The following is a 25,382-nucleotide window of genomic DNA, read 5'->3' as shown; positions in this document are numbered from 1 at the left end:
TGCTGCTTATCACCCATCGAAAACAGAAGGAAAGACTTTTTAAAGCCGTTTAAAACTAAATGGGAAGAGAGGACTTATTTCTTTTCCTCACTCCCAAGAAATAATCCAGAAAGTCAGCGAGCATAGAAGGAACACTCTAAGGACTGCACTTTCTTATCAGCAGAAGAATTTAGGAACAGAACAGAGACTGGATTACCTGCTGGCTTCTCTTGAACCACTGGCAGAATGGCATCAATATTTCGTTTGAAAAGCTAAAAATACCACTCATAATAAATTATAATTGTACAAATACTCAAATAAAAAATGGATCACTTCTCACATTTAAAACTGACTGGATCTTCACTGCCTGTATTAGTATGGATAATCTAAAACTTGAATGAAATTCCTGCACTGAATGTACATTCATGAGACACAGCTTTGAGAAATTCATCTCGAGAGTCAACGATCATTAACAAGACCACAAAGTAAATACATAGCCTTAAATATGTTTAAAGTTTATTTAAATATATTACAGTTATATAACTCCTAAAAAAAGCTATGCAGGTGACAGGTGATTTAATCTTTTGTTACAAAATGTATTCAAAAATTTTTTTTTTCAAAATTTATTTTTAAATTAACTACGAAACTTAGGCTCTTGTGTCCCAATAAATAAGCTTATTTTCCTGAACATACACAAAATGTTTAAATGAAAATCTAAGGCAAAAACCAAAATATATTATTTCTTTCACTCAATAAAAGGCTTCCCTCAATTTATTCAACTTTATTCCTTAGGCAATAAAGTACAAGTAACAATTATCACAGTCGTATTCCTAATTTTCCAAGGCAGACCCAGAAATGATGCACATCACATATAAATTAAGAGGTAATTCATACTCAACTCATGCTATGTCATGAGAAAACATGCTGGATTCATCAATTTATCTTAAGACAAGGTCTTGGATCTAAATATTTATTTGCCTGCTCTAATCCTGGATAAACACACAGTTTAAAAGAAAATTAAATTTCAAATATAATAAACTCTCAGATGAGCACATATCGCTGCAAATGAAAAGTAACAGCTGCTCTTTCTGGTCCATCTTTACAAAGATGCTGGGATTTTAGGAATTTTTAGTTCTCTTGATACAGTTAAATACATCTCCAGAAAGACATTACTTGCCCAGTTAGCAATACGACTTGCTTTTCTTCATAAAGGAATCATGCTTCCCTGCCAAAAACATGGAGTTAGACCTAGAATTTTGTTCAAAAAGTGCACCAGAAAGATAACTAAGATCAGCCCAAAGATACAACAGATCTGTCCAAGAAGAGGAGGTAAGTACTGTTTCTCATTCACTCATATGAATGCTGGCTATAAAGTAGTTACTAGTGCTAGAGTGACAGAAACATAAAATATAAAATAGTCCCTTACCCTTGATTCTGCAGTTTATACCACTGGTAGGAAGTGAAACAGGATAGATACTATAATTACAGTCTGGCCAAAAGGTAAATGAAGATTATTAAAGGCATAATCCTATTTGGGGGAGGAGAAAGTACCACGAAAAAGGAATCTTTAAACTAGGGTTGGAGAGTAATTAGTTCAGCCGGGCAAATGGTAAAGAGACAAGAGAAGGTGAATGTAAGAAGGAAGGAAAGAGGGGCCCCTGGGTGGCTCAGTGGGTTAAGTGTCTGGCTTCAGCTGAGATCACGATCTCATAGTTCCTGAGTTTGAGCCCCGCGTCAGGCTCTGTGCTGACAGCTCAGGGCCTGGAGTTGCTTCGAATTCTGTCTCCCTCTCTGCCCCTCCCCTGCTCATGTTCTGTCTCTCTCTCTCAAAATTAAGCAAACATTAAGAAAAAAAATTATGAAAAAAAAAAAAAGAAAGGAAGAGTCTGCAGACAGAACTAGAAATATTTGGCCACATGCACAGCAAACTATAGTACTACACTGCTATCTACCCAATGCATTTTTCACAGGTGCTGATTCTGATTAAAAACAGGTCCTTGTCGGGCACCTGGGTGGCCCAGTTAGTTAAGTGTCCGGACTTTGGGTCAGGTCATGATCTCACGGTTCATGAGATCAAGCCCCACGGAGGGCTCTGTGCTGACAGCGTGGAGCCCACTGTGGATCCTCTGTCCCCCCTCTCTCTGCCCCTCCCCCACTCACACTCCCTCTGTCTCTCAAAAGTAAATAAACATTAAAAACAAACAAACAGTTGGTTCCATCCCTCTTTGGGGTCATTTCACATGGACTCCACTCTGTTTTGTATCCTACTTTCTACTTTCTGGGGCTAATTTCTCCATGCCTGAGCTTGCACTAGGTGGAAATGGAGATTAACTGGATGCCCCAGGTACAGCTTACAGTGCTCAGAAAAGAGATGAGGTAGAAGGACCTTGAATTTACTGCCCTATGAAACTTTCCACTCAGTTTCGCCGTCATTCAGGATTTTTAAGTGTGTTTGTAAGTCGTTTCTTAACCACTTCCACAGTGGTTGGCAGATGATTAAAATCAAAATCAAGTAATTTTGGAGTTTGTTAAAGGGGGGGGGGTCAGATAAGAACTCAAGATCCTTTAACAACATTAGTCATTAGGGAAGTGCCAATCAAAACCACAACAAGAAACTACCAGATACCTATTACAACGGCTACAAATTTGAAATAAAAAAAAAAAAAACCTGATAATACCGAGTGCTCCTGAGGGCGCAAGGCACCAGGAACTCTCATACACTGCCGCTGGGAACACCAACTAGTACAGCCGCCTTGCAAAAACAACTCGGCAGTTTCTCATAAAGTTAAAAGTGCACCTAACACACGGTCCGGCAATCTCACTCCTACATATTTACCCAACTGAAATGAAAACTCAAGTTTGCACAAAAACCTATACATAAATGTTGAGAGCGGCTATATTCCTAATTGCCAAAAACGGCAGCAACCCAGATGTCCTTCAACTGAGAAGTGGATAAGCAAACTGTGGTTGGCTCAACCGTACAATCAGCAATAAAAGGACTGCTCTACCAGTATATGCAACAACAGGGATGAATCTCAAATGCACCATACTAAGTGAAAGATGCCAGAATTAGAAGGCTACATACGATGATTCCATTTATATGCCATTCTAGAAAAAGCAAAACGAGAGAGACAGAAGATCAATCAGTGGTTGCCGGGGGGCTGGCGATGGGGAAAAATTGTCTACAAAGGGGTAGGAAGGAATCGGGGTGGGGGGGAGGAATGGTTTTATCACTGATCCTTGAACTATGGTGGCCTTGGAACACCAACCTCCCACCCCCCTCCACCCCCCCTGCCGCCACACAGTTGAAAATCCTGTGTAATTTTGACATGTCCAAAACTTAACTATTAACGACCTGCTGTAGCCTGAAAGCCTTACCGATTACGTAAACAGTTAACACATATTTTGTAGGTTGTATATGTATGATACGCTGTATTCTTACAATAAAGTACACTAGAGGAAAGAAAATGTTATTAAGAAAATCCTAAGAGGGAAGAAAAAGAAAATCATAAGAGGGAGCCTGGGTGGCTCAGTCGGTAAAATGTCTGACTTAAGCTCAGGTCATGATCTCACGGTTTGCGAGTTTGAGCCGCGCATCGGGCTCCTCGCTGGTGGTGCGCAGCCTGCTTGGGAATCTCTCTTTTCCTTCTGCCCCTCCCCCACTCATGCTTTCTCTCTCAAATAAACTTAAAAAAAAATTGTTAAGAGAAAGTATATTTACAGTACTATACTGCAGTTATAAAAAATGTCCGTGCATAAAGTACACCCATGGGGGTCAAACCTGTGTCATTCTAAGGCCACTTGTATATTGACTGTGGTGGTGGGTACACGACTATCCACACCTGTCAAAATTCACAGACCTGCACACTAAAAATGATCAATTTTACTACATGTAAAAATCACCTAATTTTAAAAAGAGAGGAAAAAAAATGAATGAGGATCCCAGCAACAAAGACATGAGACTGAAAAACTACAAAAGGAGTTAAGTCACACCACGAAGGACCCTGCTAAGAAGTTTTCAATTTTATCCTCCAAGCAACAAGCGCACCAAACAATCTCCCAAAGGGGACAGGCACAACTGTGTCTGAAAGAACACTGACAACAGTCACAGACTGAAGTAAGACCGGTGAACCAACCACCTCGGTAATTTAGGGGACAAACGAGGGAAGCTGACTTAAGCCGGAGGCCGTAGAGATGCACAGAGTCAGTTAAGAGTCAGGAAGTTCTCAAGTTTCCAGCACGAGTGACACCACTGACCAAGCTAACCTGGAACGTGTGTGGGACACTCACATGCAAACACCGGGTCAGATGTATGGGGCTGGGGCTCGAGGGAAAAAAAAACATGAGGGGCAGCTTTAAAGTTGAGACTTTTCAGGGCACTTGCAGCCATGAAAATATAAGGTCAAGATCATGCAAAGACAGAATATGGAGAATGAAAAGGTAAAGAGAAGGGCGCCTGGGTGGGTCAGTCGGTCAGGCGACCGACTTCAGCTCAGGTCATGATCTCACAGCTCATGAGTTTGAGCCCCGTGTTGGGCCCTGTGCTGACAGCTCAGAGCCTGGAGCCTGCTTGGGATTCTGTGTCTCCCCCTTTCTCTGCCCCTCCCCTGCTCCCATTCTGTGTCTGTCTCTCAATAATAAATAAATGTTAAAAAAAAAAATTATAAAAAAAATAAAAAGAAAAGGTAAAGAGAATCCTGGGAATCACTGTGAGCGACACCAGCATTAATGAGGTTGATGGTATAATCTGAAGTAAAAACAGAATTGGCTTACTGAGTATGCAGCAGCCGAGTAAAAAATGATTATAATCATGTGCCTATTTCAATCTGGGGTCTCTCAACTACTTTATCTGTGGCTTCTCTGATTTTATCTTTGCCCTGATCACCCTGGGGAAACTGAGGCAGTTAAATAAGAAGTTATCATGAATTCCAAAGTTTCACTTTCTACTTCCCATATTGTTGACAATGAAATTATTCCACAAATAAAGTAAGAGGAATAATCTATTAAACATACTTATTTTGTCAGTTAAACACAGAAGAAGCACTAAGAGGTTAAATGATTCACTTCAAATACAGGTCAACTTAGTAAGTTTATCCTGGTAGTCGGACAAATGACTCTGGATGCTTTAAAGGATTTCTGGGCCCCTCCCCCACTTGTGCTTTCTCTCTCTCTCAAAATAAATAAATACACTTAAAAAAAATGGGGGGGGGGGGTGGTGCCTGGGTGGCTAAATAGCTTGAGCGTCTGACTTCAGCTCAGGTCATGATCTCACAGTTCCTGAGTTCAAGCCCAGCATCAGGCTCTGTGCTGACAGCTCAGAGCCTGGAGCCTGCTTCAGATTCTGTCTCCCTCTCTCTCTGCCCCTTCCCTACTCGTGCTCTCTCTCTCTCTCAAAAATAAACATTAAAAAAAAAATTCTTTTTTTTTTAAAAAGGGACCTCTGGTACCACAATGAAGTTATCCGGAAATACCAGAGGATAGATCCAATGATTCAAGGTAATTAGTTCTTAATCAGAGATAGGCACCAAAATTTCCTGCAAAGCTTACTCAGAATGCCCATCTTGCCTAAGCTCTGCTTCTGAAAATAGTGATTTAGGAACTTTTAGGATAAGGCCCAAGCTACTACGTTTCCAATAGTGCCGTAAGTGACTCTAATGTATACACACACAGAACACACTGATCCCAAGTTGAAAAGCAATGCTATCAAAGTTGCCTCCAGGATCTACGTGGAGTTCTCATTTGGAGGCCGTTCCACCACATCCTAATCCCTGCCAATCACCTCCAGCTGAGAGCATATAAACATACACTTCCCTGATCTAAACCCAAAAGTTAAACTCCTAACCCCCATAAAATACCTATGAATCACCGTTTGGCCTTGGTTAACTAGCTCTGGGAAGATTTAAATTCTCAAGAGAATTCAGACAAAGGCAGTGTAAGGCAAGGCACGGAAAATGAGTCACTGTCTCTCTGTCGTTTAATTCCAATTCTCCAACTTAATGACAAACCCACCAGAGAAACTCTGTTATTTCACCAACTCAGGTATTAGCTTCAACCAGTATTTAAACAGAACTAGAACTACATCCAACCTGCTACAGTGGAACGCTCAGATCCTACTTGACCGATTACCAAAACTTCCAAGATCCCCGTTTCCCAGTTACATCACAATTATTATAAATCAAGGCAAAATAATTATGCAAGAACAGCCAACAGTTCATCCCACCAAAATTTACACTTACCCATCTCTTCCCTTACTGACAATTTTTACTTCAAAATAATAGATCCCACAGGCTGCTGGTATTGGGTGCGTGGCACGAACGGACGCTGCATCTTTGGGGGTTTTACCATGACCTGCATAGGACACAGGAAGGGGGGAGGAGAAAAACACCTCAAATGAGATATTCAACAAAAATCGTAAGCAATTCAGGAAAAATACAGTTTTTAGAACGATATATATGTTTCTGCTCCCATCAGTACATATAAAGACTTAGTGAAACATTTATTATCGCAAATCAATATGCAAAACAGCCCAAGTTAGCCCCGGGACTTTTCACACTATTACTAGATTTAATACACTTTAAGAATCTGAATACATAGAATCTACCAAACTAAATATTTTAGGGTAGACTATATTTTAAGAGAAAAAAAAGGCTGCATTTGAAAAAGATGAAATTTTATTAGATCCAAATTGCATATAATTTATACTATTCCCACTCTTTTGTCAAGTGGTCTATTTTTTAAACCAGAAGCATCTATATCATAGAGTATTATTTTATTTAAATTTTCTTTTTATTTTTAATGTTTATTTATTTTTGAGAGACGAGAGACAGATTGAGAGAGAGACACACAGACAGAACATGAGCAGGGGAGGGGCAGAGAGAGAGGGAGACACAATCTGAAGCAGGTTCCATGCTCTGAGCTGTCAGCACAGAGCTCGATGCAGGGCTCACACTCATGGACTGCGAGATCATGACCTGAGCTGAAGTTGGACACTTAACCGACTGAGCCACCCAGGAGCCCCTCACAGAGTATTAGTTTTAAGTGAAGTTTTATATAATTAGATTGGACTTGGCAGAGCAGCTTTCTTATTTGAAGAATTTACAAGTTTTGGGCACCTGGGTGATCTCCTGATTTCAGCTCAGGTCATGATCTCATGGGTCATGAGATGAAGCCCTGTGTGGGGCTCCACACTGAACGTAGGGAGCCTGCTTGGGATTTTCTCTCTGCCGCTACCTGGCTCCCCACTTCGTGTGTGCACACATGCGTCCTCTCTCTCTAAATAAACATTAAAAAGAAAAAAAAAAAGAATTTACAAGTCTGTTCTTTGACATACTCTTACCATTCATTCTATACAAAGTCTGATCCATAAAATTTCTTTGGTCAGTTATAGCCTACTGAGAAGTATATCTAAACTCTAGTTGTATTTTCTTTCTCTCTTTTTAAAGAAAGGAATCTAACACCATACCACTGCTGAAATCTTTAGGGAATCTGTTAGCTAATGGCTTTTAAACTTTTTAAAATAGCAATTCCTCAATTCTAATCCAGGAGGATTTCCTTCCCTCACAATCGCCTCCCCTGTCCCTTGCCCAAGACACATATTAGCCTAAAGCTAGCATGTGAACAAAATCAACTGAGCAAGATATGCCCAAAAAATCACAAAAGAAGAAAAACATAAGCTGATGGCAGAAAGTACTCAAGAGTGAGACAACTCTCCACAATCCCCAAAAGGACTGAGAAACAACACTCTAAATTCTTTTTCGGTGTTAAATATGTTTCCCCCAGTACAAACTTAGGTCATTACCCTCTAGTCACACTACAAAATGACCTTCATGGGTTGCAAACTTCCCGTTCTCAAATGTGTTTCAAAACTAAATGTCTTCTTCAAATAGAAAATTCTCTCTTAGCTGTACAATAACTCTCACGCACCAATGAGACAGCTTCCCTTACCATACATACACCTTAATCAAATTACATCATTAAACAGGTAAGCTTACACTAGCAAAGCAACTAGCATGTGTTCACATGGCCCAAAAGAAACTGAGTGATCTCAGACACTCCTTTCTGTTACCATGAAAACCTGTGTCCACAGATCTCTTAAGTATGTACGTTATGGGCGAAAGTGGTGACCACTGAGAGGTGATAAAATTGGTGAGGAAGATAAAAATGGAAGCCCCTAAAACTGCTTTAACATATGTTAGCTAATAGATTTACATCGAGCTAGGCAGAAGGAAAACAAAACAAAACACATCAATCTGTAGAATACCAGTCAATTCTTAAAGAGACATTTAATAAATTATGGTTTCAGCAAAACTTGTTTTTCAGTAAGAATGTGTTCAAATAATTGAGTTGCCTGGGAAATGGTAGGGTGAACTAAATGAACTTTTAAAATTCAGACAGTTAAAAAAAAAAAAATCTAAAGAAACCCTACCCTGATCAACCCTGGAGTCCTGAATCAACTTTTACTTTTAGTTTTGGTTTTCTGGAAGAGAAGTGACCAAAACTTTGAGGGATAAAGTAGTCGCAAGGTATATATTTAATAATAATAATCAGGGTGCCAGGGGACTCAGTCGGTTAAGCAATCAATCACACTCTTGGTTGCGGCTCAGGTCATGATCTCACGGTCCTGGAGTTTGAGCTCCATATCAGGCTCTGTGCTGACACTGTGGAGGCTGCTTGGGATCCTCTCTCCCTCTCTCTCTGCCCCTCCCCTGCTCCTGCTGTGTCTCACAATAAACTTAAAAAATAATGATGATGATGATAATAAATGACAATAGTCAACATACATTTAGTGTTATGTGACAGGCACTTCTCAAAGAGTACCATATTTGTTCACTTGTTTAGTGTTCAAAACAACTTCTGAAGTAGGTACTATTTATTATCATTTCACAGTTGAGGAAATTAAGGGAAGATGAAGAAACTCGCCCAAGATCATACTGCTGTGTGAGAATTCCAAACCAGGATTTGTGCTGGGATTTAAATTCAAGAGGTCTGATCCAGTGTGAGCTCCGAACCCACAGGAAGGGTTCAGTGAGCATCCTGGGATCACTTCACTTGTATTCCTAGCTCCTATTCTTGCTACTTCTATTGGAAAAGAGAAAGAAAATTACTATTTGAGGGTGAACAACCTCCCAAAGAATTAGGTGCTTTGGTATAGATTTTCTCCTTCAACATCTGTGAAACAGGTATCATTTAACCTCACTTTAAAAATGGAGAAACTGTGGGGCACCTGGGTGGCTCAGTCAGTTGAGCACCTGACTCCTGATTTCAGCTCAGGTCATGGCCTCAAGGTTCATGAGACCCAGCCCCACACTGTCACATGCTGACAGCACGAAGCCTGCTTGGGATTCTCTCTCTCCCCTCTCAGCCCCCACCCCGAAAACATACATACATACATACATACATACATGCATACATACATAAAGTAAAAATAGAGAAACTCTTACAGAGGTGGTATAACTTGCCCCTAATTAGTAGAGTCGTGTGTTAAATCCATATATGAATTAAAATGCCCTGGGGCACCTGGGTGGGTCAGTCGGTTAAGCGTCCGACATCGGCTCAGGTCACGATCTCGCGGTCCGTGAGTTCGAGCCCCGCGTCAGGCTCTGGGCTGATGGCCCAGAGCCTGGAGCCTGCTTCAATTGTCAAGACACAGACAATTCTGTGTCTCCCTCTCTCTCTGCCCCTCCCCCGTTCATGCTCTGTCTCAAAAATAAATAAACGTTAAAAAAAATTTTTTTTAATGCCCTACATTTTCCTCTTATACAAAAATAACTGTAAACTACACAATCATCAATCTTCCAGGTTGTATTATATTATGTTCTATTTAGACGCTGTAGAAAAATTCCATAAATGTTAAAAGGATTGGTCTCATTTTTAAATTAAATTAAACTTAAATGGAAAGACCTAAGAAAAAGTTGCGATGTCAGACTAAAGGAGTCGTACTGTCTCCTTAGGTAAGACTCGTAGTATCAATAGCGAAGGGCCTATTTCTAGTAATTGCTCATCGGCAGGAAGCTTGTTACCTTAAATTCTGTCGTGACCAGACAACACTACTTCACACTACGAAAGGAGAAACTTTTAAACCCACAAAGTCTTCAGCGTCACGTGTTTTCTATAGGATTCAGAGACAAACTACAGTTACTGCTTCAAAACCGTAAGGTTAGCTCTTTCATTTCACAACCTGTCGATTCCTTTTAACTGCAAGGACAAGGTTTTGAATTAAGCCCACCTCTCACCCCCCTCCGCTCTCCCAACGTGCAGTCAACTGCCTTTCTGGAAATATCAACCAGTCTTCCTAGTGCCACTATCCCCTCACACCGCTAACACTCCTTCTCACCAGCCTCCCGTTCAGCCAGGAAAAAGATACACCACTGCCTGAAAACTCTGTCGATCTGGCCCGCCCCCCCCCCCCCCCCCCCCCGCCCCCAGCACTTTCCACCGCCTTCCAGCACCGGCCACACTGGCCTGACCAGTCTTCACCCAAACCATTCCCCCTAACTGGAAAGCTCTCCCCTTCCTCCTCACCTAGTTACAGCAGCTTGCCCCTTAGCTCCTCCGCTCAACTTTTTCTTCCTCAATTACTCTTCCTCTAGCCTGACTGGGTCTAACCTCCTTCTTCTGTGCCCTCCTAGCAATACGTGTTCGTCCCATACACTTACACGCTCCACACTTACTCGTGATTATCTTATTGTTCTCACATTTTAATTCCCCGGCCTCTCTACTTCCACTGACCTCCTCCTACTCTAACTCCAATCATTCCTTCCTGGAGCCACACTCTGGATTCTGACAGCACCTGAAACTATTCCGCCTCGGAAACAGTAAATTCTAACGACGTGTTCTGCTACAAAACACGTTTCTTGAATACAAATTAGCTCACACGTACTTGATAAATACAGGAATGATGTCAGCACAATAAAGAAGTCATTTAGTTCATAACACAGCTTTTCCCAGTACATTAATGAATTAAAGAGCAAAGCCTAGCAACATGCAAAAAACTCTTAAGTCAAAAAACCTGGGGCCCTCTACAAGTGCATTCCTACGGTGTCCAGTGTTCAGTGGCCTCAGGAACAGCTACACCTGCCACGGCATTAAGCCATCTGGGGAAAAATTCAAGCGCGACACTGATCAAAAAGTACGAAGATCCTCCCTCTTTGTTTATATCGGTATGGACTCATGCGTCTCTTGCATATTTACTTTATACTCTGTGTTATAATTCACTACTACTTTGTTTTGCTGCTCAAACTGCCCAGCCTCTGGGAGCTTTTTCATTTGGCTCCCCTGACATACCTCCATTATGTCGCTTCTTGCTGTTTGCTATTTTCTGGCCCTAGAAGACTCTGGCGGCTCATCTTGTGTATTTCCCACCCTAGTCCTAGAATCAGCCATTCTCCGAGGAGCCCTGGGGCTCGCTCCTTTTACTGGCAAATAGCATCAGAACCCAAGATCGAGCTACCAGGTGTGCTCCTTGTTACTGGGGTGTCACTGCTTTTAGGCTTGCTCATTGACAAGAGCAGGGAAATATATGGATGTATACTAAACCCTTACATGTACATGCGTACATGTATACATATGCACCCATACACACACACACCCTGCATGTATCTACGTTTCTATATGTAATCATCTGTGTTTGTATTAAACCAAACAGGAGGTCACGCTGAGGTCTCCAAGTTTATTAGCACACAGATCATTCTAACCTTTTCTCTCTGCTCATCTGTAAAATTCCACCCCAACAGTAAGAAACTTAGCTCCCACCGTCCGCCATCCATTTAACTGTGCAATTCCAGTACATGTATAATAGCGTCTGAATTGTTAATCCATATCCCCACAGGACACAACTTGATCAGTAAAAGTTCAGTGCTTTTGTAGTTTCTTTTACCTTTACTTTTACAGACTATCGGTTTCCAAAGTTACCTGGGGCAGCTCCTTTCCCCCTCTTCTCCAAGGCTATTCCATGGATTTGTAGTACAGTTAGACCGGTTTGTCACATTCTGCGTTTTATCCTGGGATTTCCCCCCCTCTCCTAATACATTTTTTTTTGAAATGTACAGACATTAAAGTGCACTCTTTATGGCCGTAAAGTTCTGTGGGTTTGACAAATACACAGCGTGATGTGTCCACCATTACAGTAACGTGCTTTCACGGCCCTAGAAACCCCCTGTGCTTTGCCCATCCCCCCACTCCCCTCCCCTCACGCCCCTGACAACCACTTACTTATCTTTTTACTATCTCTTTACTTCTGACTTTTCCAGAAGATCAGGTAAGTGAAATCATACAGCACGTAATCTTTTCAGACTGGCTTCTTTCACTTAGCAATACGCATTTCAGATCCATATGTGCCTTTGCTCGGAAGGACAGCTCATTTCTTTTTATCACTGAATAATATTCTATTGTATGGATGTACCACAGTTCACCCATTCACCTCCTCAAAGACCTCTTGGCTGCTTCCCCTTTGGGGCAATTATGGGAGAAGTCGCTCGAACGTCCACATGCGGCTTTCTGTGTGGGCCAAGTTTTCCAGTCAGCTGGGTAGGAGCTCAACTGCTGGTGAAGCTACATTTAGCTTTGTTAGACACCACCCAACGCTGTGCAGAGCGGCCGCATCACTTCGCGCTCCCGGCCAGCAGGACGCAAGCCCCCGTCGCTCTCGCGTCCTCACCAGCAACTGGCATCGTCAGGTTTTCTTTGGACTTCAGCCATCCTAACAGCTCGAGTTTGTATGTTCTTCCTTTGTTTGGAAGGGGGGAGGGGGGCGGGGATTTGAAAAGAGCTAAACCCTGAATCAGATTTTTATTTTTGAGCGGACGGCTGTCAAGCGCTTACATCTCTAAGAAGGAAGCCCAAACCCCAGGGCTCCAGGCTGCAGCCTGTGATGCCGGACACAAACGCCAGCAGAAATTTAACCGGGCTCCTGTTTTACTAGGCCGTTATTTTTGTGGGGCTCTGGTTACAAAGTTCCATAGGTTTCAAGTAGTCTGCCCCAGCCCTATTTTTCCCATAAGCCCCGTTACCTTCAGTGCCCAATTTTGTGGAAAACCTAAGGTTTTTCCAGGAACACGTTTTTGGCACAGGAGCTGCAATGCCTGTATCTTCCTCTAGGACACAACTCCCTCTGCTCTCCCCTTCCTAAACATTCCTGATCCACACTCCTCTTCAACATCAAGGGATCAACGGGAACTCCCAACTCCCGTTCCCTGAGCCCTGCTTCCCCCGGCTGCGCTCCGCTCTGCCCCATCTCTCCTCTTCCGTGACCTGCTACGTGGTAATCACTCAAAAGCTCTCAAATATCGTTGATTTCTCTCCCACGCCTATCCTTCCGCCACACGCAACCAGCAAAACCACAGCCTTAGATCAATATTATAATCCACTTCCCTCCTCCTGCCGGGGGCAGTTGGCCTCTATCAAGTCAAGTCCGACAACCTCGCACACAGCCACCACTATGAAGGAATGACGTCAGCTGGGCTCTCCCACTGCTGTCTACGGTGTACTGAGAAAGCTTTAGTTGGCCTGTGCCCCCTTCCCCTCGATGGCCGGTCCACATTCTCATCACCCACTTTAAGGTCACCACCCACTTTACCGATGCGAGCAAACCGCCTCGCCTCCTTTATCGTACGCTGGGACTCCGCTAAGTGCACGGTCATGTTCTCGTCCCCACTCTCCTATTACAAACTGGTCGGCGTCCACAGCAATCCTCACCTCTCCCCGATCGGGGGAGTCTCAGGGGAGTGGGATGTCCTCTCTTCTTCGGGACTGTGCTGTGCTCTGGAACCGCCCTCCTCCCCGCAGGCCAGCGGTCAGCCTCCCAAGCTCTTCTTCCCCCTTCCCCTCGTCACTCTCCTTCCTCTCAATCTGTAAAGGCGGTGTCCCCAGCATCCCCCGTGCTTCGGTGCCTCATCATGGTCAGTAATGCACTGGGGTTGGTAGTAAGCATAATGAACTTTTTTTTTTTAAGGTAATAAAAGCAAGTACCGTTGACAGTAACTTTGTCAAAAGGTCCATTAAATTTGGACATGACATTTACTGGGACTCCGTACATTCGACTAACGCCACGCTCTCATCCAACTTCACGTCACTTCAGTTTTACCCACACCGCCAAGCAAAAACGAGACTTACTTGGAAATGATACAATAGTCTCGAACACAGTACCTTCCAATGGAGTGTTCAGGGATAATTTTGATTATGTGGATTTTCATCTTCTATGCTGGTGTTAGACGCTAATCACCAGGCGCGATGTAACTCCACCATCCACCATTTAAACAACAACAACAACAACAACAAAAAATCCTGCCTTAACCTCCATCCCCCTCCAGGTTTCTTCACTTATTTTCTCAAGAGTAATCTATATTCACTATCCCCTCTGCTTGGTCCCTACTATTTACTCTGATCTTCGCCCCCCAACACTAAATTCAAACTGCTCTCCTCAGGTCACAATGATCTAATTTCCAAATCCAGTGGAAAACTTTGCCTGTCTCACTGAGCCTGTCTGTTGCACCTGACACTTGAGGTCACTTCCTCATTTCTCATAGTCCTCTGCTCGGCTTCTGGGACACCACACTCTGCCCTGTTTAGGTACCTCTCACCTATTCCTTCTTGGACTCCACCCAGTCTTTTAATGTTGGTGTTGCTCAGGGTTCCATCTTTAGCCCACTGTTTTCACTTTATCTGCTCCCTCTCTGGGTTTCAACCACCACCTAGAGGTGACTCCCAGATCAGTCACGACCTAGACCTCTCTCCCAAGCTCAGTGAGTTACCGTGTGCGCCCACCCTTCCTAGGAGAAAGGGCCTCAGACACCATCCCTACTGCAAGTGGGGCCCAGACTCTCCTTATGCCCGGAGGGTGTTCTGTATTTCATCAGTACCCTCTCACCTCTACAGCTGACTCAACACAGGTTAGCACCTGACGTGAAGGCCACCCATTCACACCACAGCACGCCACGAAAAGCTGCGCCCAACTAAGAATGATGGCAATTAGCTAAGCCAATCTGCTAAGTCCCTCAGGAATCTGAAATAGGAAGGATAAACCAGTCAGCAGGGAAAAGAGAAGAAAACAACCAGAAACTAGAAACTGTAGCTGAGTCTCTTTGGCACTGGAATAAAACGAAAAGTCATGAACTCCAGCCACTGCAATGACTTGGAGCCACCTTAACTCCAGAAGATCTGTTCCTGCTCTTTCTGTAAGGTGTCTCTGGGTTCTGCTGGTTGCCATGAAGTCAGATCATGTGACTAAGATTCCCAGTCCTACTCATCTCCAAATACACTGTAATACTTCCTTGCAATCATTATTTGATTCCTGGTTCTTTGCAAGAACCTAACAGAGCTAGAAACCCAAGTGTCACCCTTGATTTCTGTCTCCATCATTCCATCACTTCCTACCAGTGTTACTCTAAAACATATCACCAATCTGGTTTTCCTCCATCCCACCACTGACCAAGTTCTAGGCCTTTCTTATGGTCTGTCTGCCAAACAATCATCTAAATGAATTTGCTCTTTTCAGCCCTGTACTCCTTAAATCTATCTTCCAATTGGTTGTATGACAAAAATGAAAATATGAGCCAGTCACTTCCTAAAGTCCTTTGAAGGGCACCTTGGGGCACCTGGGTGGCTCAGTCGGTTAAGCGTCCGACTTCGGCTCGGGTCATGATCTCACGGTTCATGATTTCGAGCCCCGAGTCGGGCTCTGTGCTGACAGCTCGGAGCCTGGAGTCTGCTTCGGATTCTGTGTCTCCCTTTCTCTCTGCCCCTCCCATGCTCACGCTCTCTCTGTCTCAAAAATAAATAAAACATTAAAAAAATAAATAAATAAAGTCCTTTGAAGGGCACCTGGGTGGCTCAGTCGGGTAAAGGTCTGACTTCAGCCCAGGTCCGGATCTCACAGTTCGTGTGTTTGAGCCCCGCATCAGGCTCTGTGCTGACAGCTCGGGGCCTGGAGCCTGCTTCGCATTCTGTGTCTCCCTCTCTGCCCCTCCTCCCCCACACTTTCATTTTCTCTCTTTCTTTCTAAGATATTAAAAGAAAAAATTTAAAAAAAAATCCTTTGAAGATTCCTCATGTCCTAGAGAAGAGGATCTAAGCTTGGTAAAATATTCCAAAGGCCTCTCATGATCTTTTCCCAGCTGCTACTTGTCACACACTCTTAAATTCCAACAAACCAAACCTGCTGGTCAATCCGAACATACAGGGTAACTCTCTCCTCTGGGCTCTTAGTTATGCATTTTCACTCCTAACGCCCCTTCTCCTATTTTCCTCATCTTTCCAGACTGACCACCGGCCTCATCCCTCCCAAAAGCTGTCCCTGACTCACCAACTTTATCACTTCCAGTATCAGCCAGGGGTCGATGCCCCTCCACTCTTCCACAGGACTCTAACACTTCCCTTACTACCCTTGAGTGTTTTACACGTGCTTTCAAAGACATTATCTTATCACCTTGGAGTGCCTAGAACTTGGTACAAAGTAAACATTCACTGAAAAGCTTGTTGGTTGGGCATCCTACTTCGGCTCAGGTCATGATCTCACAGTGTGAGTTCGAGCCCTGCGTCAGGCTCTGTGCTGACCATTCAGAGCCTGGAGCCTGCTTGGGATTCTGTGTCTCCCTCTCTCTCTGCCCCTCCCCTGCTCGTGCTCTGTCTCTCTCTGTCTCTCAATAATAAATAAATGTTAAAAAAAATTTTTTTAATAAATAAATAAATAAATAAACAAAAGCTTGATGAATAAATGAATGAACAGAGAGCAGGGCATAAACACAAACTGTCTAGCAGAATATCTGCACCATAGGAACTGCTCAATGAATGCCATTATTACTACTTTTCTATGAGTGTGATTATTAGGTTCACTTAATTGTTGTAGTTATAAACTACCATTTTAAAAAAATTGTTTTAATGTTTATTTTTGAGAGAGAGAGAGAGAGAGAAAGAAAGAGAGACAGCAGGGGAGGAGCAGAGAGAGAGGAAGACACAGAATCTGAAGCAGGCTCCAGGCTCCGAGCTGTCAGCACAGAGCCCGACGTGGGGCTCGAACTTATGAACCGTGAGATCATGACCTGAGCCGAAGTCGGACGCTTAACTGACTGAGACACCCAAGCGCCCCTCAACTACCATTTTTAAAGCTCAGTTTCCCTAATACTGGCAAAGAGATCCCTGGGAAAAGCTCAGCTTGGTTTTTAAATTCTTTGACATTAGGGAACATTTTTCTATCATCCCCATTAAGTCCTGAAAGACATTCGTATCGGTAGGCAAGCAAATATCATAAAGATATTTCTTCAACCTGAAGAAGCGCAAAAGAATTCAGTGAGTAATTAAATTTCAGAAGTGTCAAAGGCCTGATGACCGGGGATACTGAGAGGGATGGGAGTGAGGCACACCAGAAAGTCAAGCTATTTCATTAGATGCTGTTAATAATGCCTCAATCAAAAAGAGCAATTCACTAGTTCATAGCTACTTATCATTTCCAACTTTCACTTATCCTGCGTTTCTTCTAAGCTGCCATAAATTGCTATAATCAAAGCATCTGGACTTTTCCAAGGCATTAGTGTGTTCCAGACCACGTTTTTTTTTCCCCCTGGAGGAAGTACTTTTAACGTCAACTAGTCCTCAAAAAGTTCTAAATGTGATCACTGGATTATATCTACTGGAGATAACTAAAACTCATACAAATTGAAAGAGGCAATACTGGAGGGTTGGAAAGAGCACTAAATTTAGAGCTGGTGAAAACTAGTTTCCAGGCCTGGCTTACTTGTGACTGGGAACACCTAGCCTCCAGGTGCTGCCACTCTCTCAGACCTGAAATTGAGAATTCCACTACCTCGTCCAAGTCCACTAAGACACTTGTGTGTATTAAAAAGCTTTGTAAAGTATCCAAATGGGATAACTTCACAAATATAAAAATGCAATCTGTAACTGAAGCATTTAGGACTAATTGAATCCAATTGTCATATGCATTAAAATGCTTTAAGTTGGAATAAAGTTCTCATTATAACGGAGTCTAAGCTTGTCACATTCGTACTTATTCAAGGCTGACGAGAGTTTTAAAAATAAAAGGGGCTATGCCTGAGCGTTTCGCCAGTTGGTGTGTGACTGCTAAGCAAAGGGTCTTTTTTAAAATTTTACCACACAGTACACACACCCTGCTATTCCACTGCAATCCGATCAACTTTGTCTGCATGTCTGGCATTGTTTAACATGAATCCCTTCAAATCATTTAAGGAACCATATGGCTTCCAAAACAGTAATTCCGACTCAGAAGAATAACATCTTAAAAACTGAGCATGGTTCAGAGCAAAAGAAGCCAACGTATTTCTATTTCAAAGGTAAGAAAAATCCTTATCCTTCTGGAAAATAACACCCATCTTTTCAAATTCCATTATATGCAAAAATATTTTATCAACAGTGGTTTTCATGCTAAAAGGGTGCGAAAAATGCTTCGGTCCAAATCAAAGCAGCCCAATGATATGTCAAATAAAACTCACTCTTCCAATTTGGGGATTTCAATATTTTATCCTCCATACCTATGACACTCCCCCTTTGCTCCCTTCCCTTCTTACTGGGACAGAGTTGCCCAGTACTTTGGTGTGGTCCACTCAGAAGGCACACAGAAAAACAACAGGAAAAAAAAAAAAAAAACACAAAACCTCACACACATTAAAATAACAAGACAAGAGGAAGAGGCAGTGGGGGGGGGGGGGGGAGATTGTGACAAGGGGGAAGGGAGAGACAAAGGGGAGAGAGAGAGAGACAGAAAAGAAAAAAAGATGACAAACAACAATATCTGTTCTTCCAGAAATAATGCCTTGTGTTTATAAAAGAGTGAAGTTTCCAGAAAGTGAATCTTAGTATTACACAACAAAAAAGTAATAAGAGGCCAACAGGAAAAATAATGGGAGACAGCAGTATCATAAATATTCCAAACTCCAACCAATTTCACACAGCATGCACTTTTCTCTGACCCAAATCATCAATTTTACGTAAAAGGAGTCAGTGAAACTAATCGAGGCATGTTACAGTGCTAAAGAGACTCTAATCAGAAATCCTAGATCTCATGGAAATTCGGAGCTGGAAATTTCCTTACCATCCAGCTCAACTCACTCAACTCTCAGAGGAAGACACTGAGGCCCTGTCCTGGAACATGCCTAAAATCACAAATGACTGCGGGACTCAAGAAAGGTAGGGTTCTTTGTTCAATAATTTTCCATATCGCTGGCCTCTGATTTTGTAAGCTAACTATTAACCATCAGCCATAAATTTAAGATAAAGTTTTGTCAAGTCTAACAAAAAGCTTTCCGGTAGCCAGCTCAGAAGTAAACACTTCACAGCACAGCACAGCTCACACGAATTAAAACGCAAAATTAAATAACAGCCTTCACAGAGCATTAACGAAATGTCCTAACTTAAAAAGAAAGCAAAGGTCATTTTCAGCCATTTAGAATAAGGAACATAATATTTAAAACGGAAAGTACTTCTGTGGATCTATGGAGAAAAAGAAGGAATGTGCAACGAGGCCTATTTTTGTGCGTGATTCTTTCCAGCCAAACCATTTGCTAGATTTCTGCCGCCATTCTCCTTTCTGATCAAACAGTAACTTATTTATCAAGGTTCCTCTCCGATTTTAGGCCTGTGTACTTCAGGAATTTATCCACAAAAACTGTTTATACCCTCTACATCCCCTGTCACTAGGATCTGATGAAGCCCCTTCCTTTGTAGCCAATCAAAACGAGGCTGCTTTGAAATGTAAAAGCTCTCGCTTCAGGTTTGGGGCCTAAAAGCTGGATTTGCTTCCAGACCGACAGACGTTAGATTTTGTTTTCTCCCGACAAGTAAACTTGGCGCATGCTATTCATTTAGGCTGCTACGTTTCAAGAATCGTCAGAGCAATTGATAATTTCATATAAAACTGATCTGCTTAAAGCTTTGTTTTAACAGATAGGTGAGGGAGGAGGGGACAAGCCTAAGGCTGCTGTTGGCTTTTTTTTTTTTTTAACTGCAGGTGTAAAACGTAAAGCCGTTTTCTTTAAAATGCTATATAACATTTTTAAATATCCGTTTTCAATTAGACTTCATATAACACGAGCACATAAATATAGGGCATTTCCAATCACTAGTGGTAGGTTTCTGCTCCCCTAAGAAAACACCTACTTTTGAGCTTCACCTCTTCCCCTGCCAGTTGCTCTGAGTAAGAAACACTGATGGCAAACTTGGGGCCCTTGCCCTTTTGTCCCCGTAGACAAGCTCTGGCCTAATTTTGGACAAAATCCTCCACTGATTACCCCTCCCCCTATATATCCCTGATCTCCCTTAATTAGAAATCATACCTCAGGATCGTGCCTGTCCACCCCACCCCCCCCCACCCCCCACGTAAGAAGAGAACGCCTGACCCCATCACCACCACTTGGAGAACAATGTAACCCAACTCCGGGTCCGTGGATTCCTCCACCCAAGCCCTAAGATTTATCTTCAAGGGAAATCGGAAAGCGAGTTATGTCCTGTCATCCTGGATTCCCTCAAGGTGTCCCACTCCTGGCCTAGGATCACCGGCTCCATTACACCTAGGGACACGCTACTCACCTGCCTTGCCCAACAATCTCGCCCGTTCCCCGCGACCCCGGTCCCACCCTCGCAGCCGCGAACGGGCGGCGAGTCACCTCGGAGGGCCCCGGGCGGGAGGGGGGCGGGGGCGGGTCGAGAGTCGGCTGCGGCGGCGGCAGGACACGTCGGGTCAGCGGCCCCACTCCCACCGCACGACGACACACGCCCAGTACCTTTGTAGTGCACCCGCAGGTTGTTCTGAGAGAGGCCGATGTAGCTGAACTTGTCCTTCGGGCTCCAGGATCGCGGCAGCGGCGTCTCCTGCTCGTCCACCGCCGGGTAGAGGCGCTTCAGCCGCCGCTGCAGCTCCTTCTCCTGCTCGTTCAGGGCCGAGTCCCCGTGCGGGAAGGGGGCCGCGGCGCTGCTGCCCGCCGCCAGGGCTGCGGCCGGGCCGCCTCCGGCCGGGCCGGGGCCCGCGGCGAGGCCCGGGGGCGCGGGGGGCGCGCTGGCGGGGGCGGCCGCCGAGGCGGGCGGCGGGGGCGGCGGCGGCGGCGGCGGGGCCGCGGTGGCGGGGGGCGGCGGCGGCGGCGGCGGGTGGAGGAGCAGGGCGGCCGCCGCGGCCCCCAAGCCGCCGCCGCCGCCCGCGCCGCCGCCGGGCGAGCCGGCCGGAGAGGAGCCGGCGCTGACGGCCGGGGGCGCCGGCAGGACGACTCCGGAGACGGGGGCCACGGCCGCCGGCGGTGGCGGCGGCAGCTGCTGCTGCTGTTGTTGTTGCGGCGGCGGCGGTGGCGGCGGCGGCTGCCCGGACATCCCGGCCGCGACTCAGCCTGCGGCCACCTCCACCTCTTCTCTCCTTCCTCCTCTGCTTCCCGGGGGCGCTGTCGCTGCGGCCGCCGGCACCAGGCGCCCAGTCCGCCCGCCCCGGAAGCAGGCGGCGGGCCGCGCGCCGAGGGAAGAGCTCGGCGGTTGGGGGGCTCGGAGACGGGGGAGCGGGCGGCGGGCCGGGGGAGGCCCCGAGAGAACGTTGGCCGGGGCGCGGGCCCGGGACGCGGCGCCGAGGGCGGGGGCGAAGCGTGAGCGCGGGCGCAGAAGGCGCGGTGGCGGCCGCCGCGGCCGCTGCTCTCGCGGCTGTTTCCCGGCGGGCGGGCCGGGCCGGCGCGAGACGCTGCGCGCGGGCGGCGCTGGGCGAGGGGGCGGGGACGGAGGCGCGAGGGGCGGGGGGAGCGCGGGCGGCGAGGGGCGGGCTCGCGGGGGTCCCGGCGCGCGGGCCGCGGGAGTGGGAGGCGGGGGGGGGGGGGCGGTGAGGCGCGCGGCGGGGGCGGCGGAGCGCTTCTCCCCGGCGGGGCGCGGGGCTACCGGCGCGGGGTCCCTCTGCCGGTCCCTGCCTCCTCCCACGAGCCCGCCGCCTCCCCCCCCCCCCCCTCCGCCCGGGCCCTCCCGGGAGAATCTCCTCCTACTTTACTTCTTTTTGTTGTCGTCGCCCCACCTCCCCCCCCCCCCCCCCCGTAGGGTTCCCGCTGGAGCGGCGGTGCTGCTTCTCGCCCAGGCGAAAGTAATCGAGCCCGGCTGGGGCCGCCGCGAGCCCGGCCCGCGGGCTCCCGGGACGAACGGAGAGGCTCGGGCTCCGGGGGCCCCGCTGGGTCCCCGAGGTGAGCAGTCCCGAGACTGCCCACGGGCTGCCCGGGCTCTGCCGGCCGAGCTTGCCCCGGACGGGGCGAGGTCCCTGTCCGCCGCCTCCCTCTCCGTGAACCTACTTGCTCTTTATTCTGCACGGGACTTAATACCTCAGCGTTTAGCATGTGGGGACTGGAAACCATTTCTGAAGGCAAAGTCTCCCACTTAAAAGAGTGGTCATTTGATTAATTAATTTTATGAGGACTTAAAGTGAACTTGGAGTGGTAGAAGGTGGCACAGGAATACTAATAAAGACTGGCATATCTTGAAAGAGCAGGAACACGAACTATATGAATACAAGATTATAGTGTGGATTTAGAAAGGGCTTCTAGAGACGTCAAAACATTTTATAGACTCGTTAATTTTCATAACAGGCCTCTTTGTTAGGTAGCAAAGAATTATGCACATTTTTAAAACAAGGAAATATTCACCGAGGTCAGCAGAGTCAAAAATAGGACTTCCTACTTTGCAATTCCCAATAGGGTGCTTTGCTTGGTCGACTAATTTGGCACAACTTGCCAAGTGTTGCTCTCTGACCCATTACTATTTTGTTTTCCTCGCTTCCCTTTGTTTGGGTTATCCTTGGCAAAATCGATCTCAACACGTGTAAACGACATGATGTAAATTCTGGTATTTTGTTTGCTTGCAAAGATATCGTGGTGGTAATTGTTTGTCCAAATACGCAAGGAACGAATAGTTTGCTGAATAGAGAAGTATTTATTTTGTCTTGAGGAGGGTAGGTAAATGGTGATTTAATTGAAGGCCCCTAATGTCTGGCCAGAACGAAGAAAGTCATTCCAGTCTAATTTCTCCCTCAATTACCCAGACAACTTGATGCCCTCTTGTTCTGTAATAAAAATTTCTGATCATTGTAACCTATTGTTTGATGACTTTTTCCAAGCCAACGCGCTTTAAATTACAGGATGTCATTGTATTTAAATTGTTCTAAAACTTTCATTTACATTACAGTAACAACGAGTCCGATGTAAGCCACGCTCTACTTAAATGTTGGCTAATCAAGGTAGAATAAACAGACACTCCTTTCTCTCGATTTAGAAACAGACACTCCTTTCTCTCGATTTAGTCAGTGGATATTGGGCCCACTTTCAGACCTCCCTCCAGGCCTCTTGCCCGGGCATAGTGTGAAATAAATATATGGCCCCTTAAAAATATGGTTTTGAAGACCTGGAAAAGAGGTTATGATGTGCTACGTGGGAAACGACCACCCAATAATCATACCCGGACCCAATTGTTACCAAAAAGAGTTGAAGGACCAAAAAAAAAAAAAAAAAAAAAATCACAAGATGTTTCTGTAATGGGTAATTATCATACATGATTAAAAGTAAATTTTAATTATGAAAACATTCGGCTTGTACATAGAGGTATATGTGGTAAAAATCCATTAGCCTTGAACTTGTCCACCACGTTTGGCCCCTGTTTTCAGCCTTTGCCACGTATGGCAATAGTATTGATGCGGGTCTCTCTGCTGAGGTTCTTGGTTGCAAACAATAGGAGCCAGTTCGGCTCTCTTAAGCAGAAAGAATTTACTGGAAAGATATAGGATGGTTCTCAGAATTGACACAAGCCTGAAAACAAAGGCCAAAGGTAGTCAGGCCAGGGCTCCACCACTGGTCACAGCAGCCACCGTCAATCAGATGCCACCTCCACTGCCTGGACTCTCATCTCTCTGACCTCCAATCTGCTCATCACTCACTCAAATTTCAAAGTTGGCAAAGCCTAGGTGGCATGATCATGCCAGGGGCTCCCTGTGAGCAGAGATTCCCAGCTTATTCTATGGGTGGGTTATAGAGGGTAGCCCTTGAACGCCTGGAGCCCACAGAGCTGGTCTTTCCCGGCCTTGAGCAGCCTCATGCATTCATGGAGTACTTTACACCTCATATTCATTTTCTTTTTTTAAAAAAAAATTTTGTATGTTTATTATTGAGACAGAGACAGAGTGTGAGCAAGCAAGGGATGGAGAGAGGGAGACGCAGAATCGGAAGCAGGCTCTAGGCTCTGAGCCGTCACGGGGCTCGAACTCACGAGCTGTGAGATCGTGACCTGAGCCAAAGTCGGACGCTCAACCGCCTGAGCCACCCAGGCGCCTCTCGTATTCATTTTCTATGCCTGGCATGACATGAAAAACGTTAGAACACACTGCCCTAGTGGAAAAAGGGCCACTGATGCCCAGAGTTGAAGATTTCCCAGGACTAGGAAAGAGGGTCAGACACTGGCCAGCCAGTTTCAGGAAATACCCGTGACAGTATCCTTCTAGGTACTGGAAAATGTGACGGCCAAGTATGCCGAGATCCAGAGTATGGCTTCAGGGTCTGTATTGGTTATCTACTGCTGCTTGGCAAATTACCCACAAAGTTAGAGGCTTAAAGTAACAACATATAACATAGTTTTAGTGGGTCAGGAATCTGGCCCAACTTAACAGAGTCCTCTGTGTGAGAGTCTCTCAGGGGCAGTCAAGGTGTCAGCTGGGCGACCCTCCTCCCAAGGCTTGACTGGGAAAGGCTCTACTCCTAAGTTCACCCACCTGGTTGATGGCAGGATGCAGTTCCTTGAGGCCATTGGACAAAAGAGCCTCAGTTCCCTGCTGGCTATTGGCCAGAAGTGGCCCTCAGTAACTTGGCCCATGGGCCTCTCCAATAAAACAGCTTGTGTCATCAAAGTGTGCAAGCCAAGAAAGCAGATAGCAGCGAGACAGAAGTCAGTCTTTTGTAACCTACCTAATCACAGAAGTCCCATCCCATCATTTTTGCCATGATCTATTTTTTCAAAGTAAGTCGCTAAGTACATAAGTCACTCTAGGTCACTAGGTGCGGCCCGCATTCAAGGGGAGGGGATGATTCTAGGGGATGAACAGAGACTTCAGAGTCCAAGGCGAGGTAGACAAAACCTAATATGAGGAGGATTTGTGCGCTGTCTTGGCCAGGCCAGGAAGGTGGTGCTGGCTATGATCGCAAACCCAGAGGTAGGATTCCTACGGCTGAGGGTTCGGGGTGAAAAGGGTCCGCAAAATCACTTGGAATAACACAAATGCACCATTTCATATTCATGCGTGACTAGAATAGTTACAATTCAGTGTTCATTAATAACACAAATGTGAAAACCCAAAAGTTATTAAATGTAGAGGAAACTACATGTTTTATTAATCGGTTCTAGAAGGATTTGAACAAAAATTGCAATTTTGGCTTAGAGAAGCTGAGCTA

At 45.4% G+C, this 25,382-nt stretch overlaps 1 protein-coding gene across 1 annotated transcript in view; it reads right to left on the bottom strand.

The window, feature by feature from the left end:
• The window catches only part of RANBP9 (RAN binding protein 9), a 90,992-nt gene extending 69,467 nt beyond the window's left edge, over positions 1–21,525 (bottom strand). Inside the window, exons 1-2 of the mRNA XM_043590795.1 lie at positions 20,724–21,525; positions 6,216–6,327 (exon numbers count right to left, since the gene is read on the bottom strand). Coding sequence (XP_043446730.1) covers positions 6,216–6,327; positions 20,724–21,300 — 689 coding nt within the window. The 5' untranslated portion in view covers positions 21,301–21,525. The remainder of the gene's footprint in view (positions 1–6,215; positions 6,328–20,723) is intronic.
• Between the last annotated feature and the right edge of the window lie 3,857 nt (positions 21,526–25,382).

This window comes from Prionailurus bengalensis, chromosome B2 (genome assembly GCF_016509475.1).
Source record: "Prionailurus bengalensis isolate Pbe53 chromosome B2, Fcat_Pben_1.1_paternal_pri, whole genome shotgun sequence".
Classification (NCBI taxonomy): Eukaryota; Metazoa; Chordata; class Mammalia; order Carnivora; family Felidae; genus Prionailurus; species Prionailurus bengalensis.
This window is presented reverse-complemented; position numbering and strand designations above follow the sequence as displayed.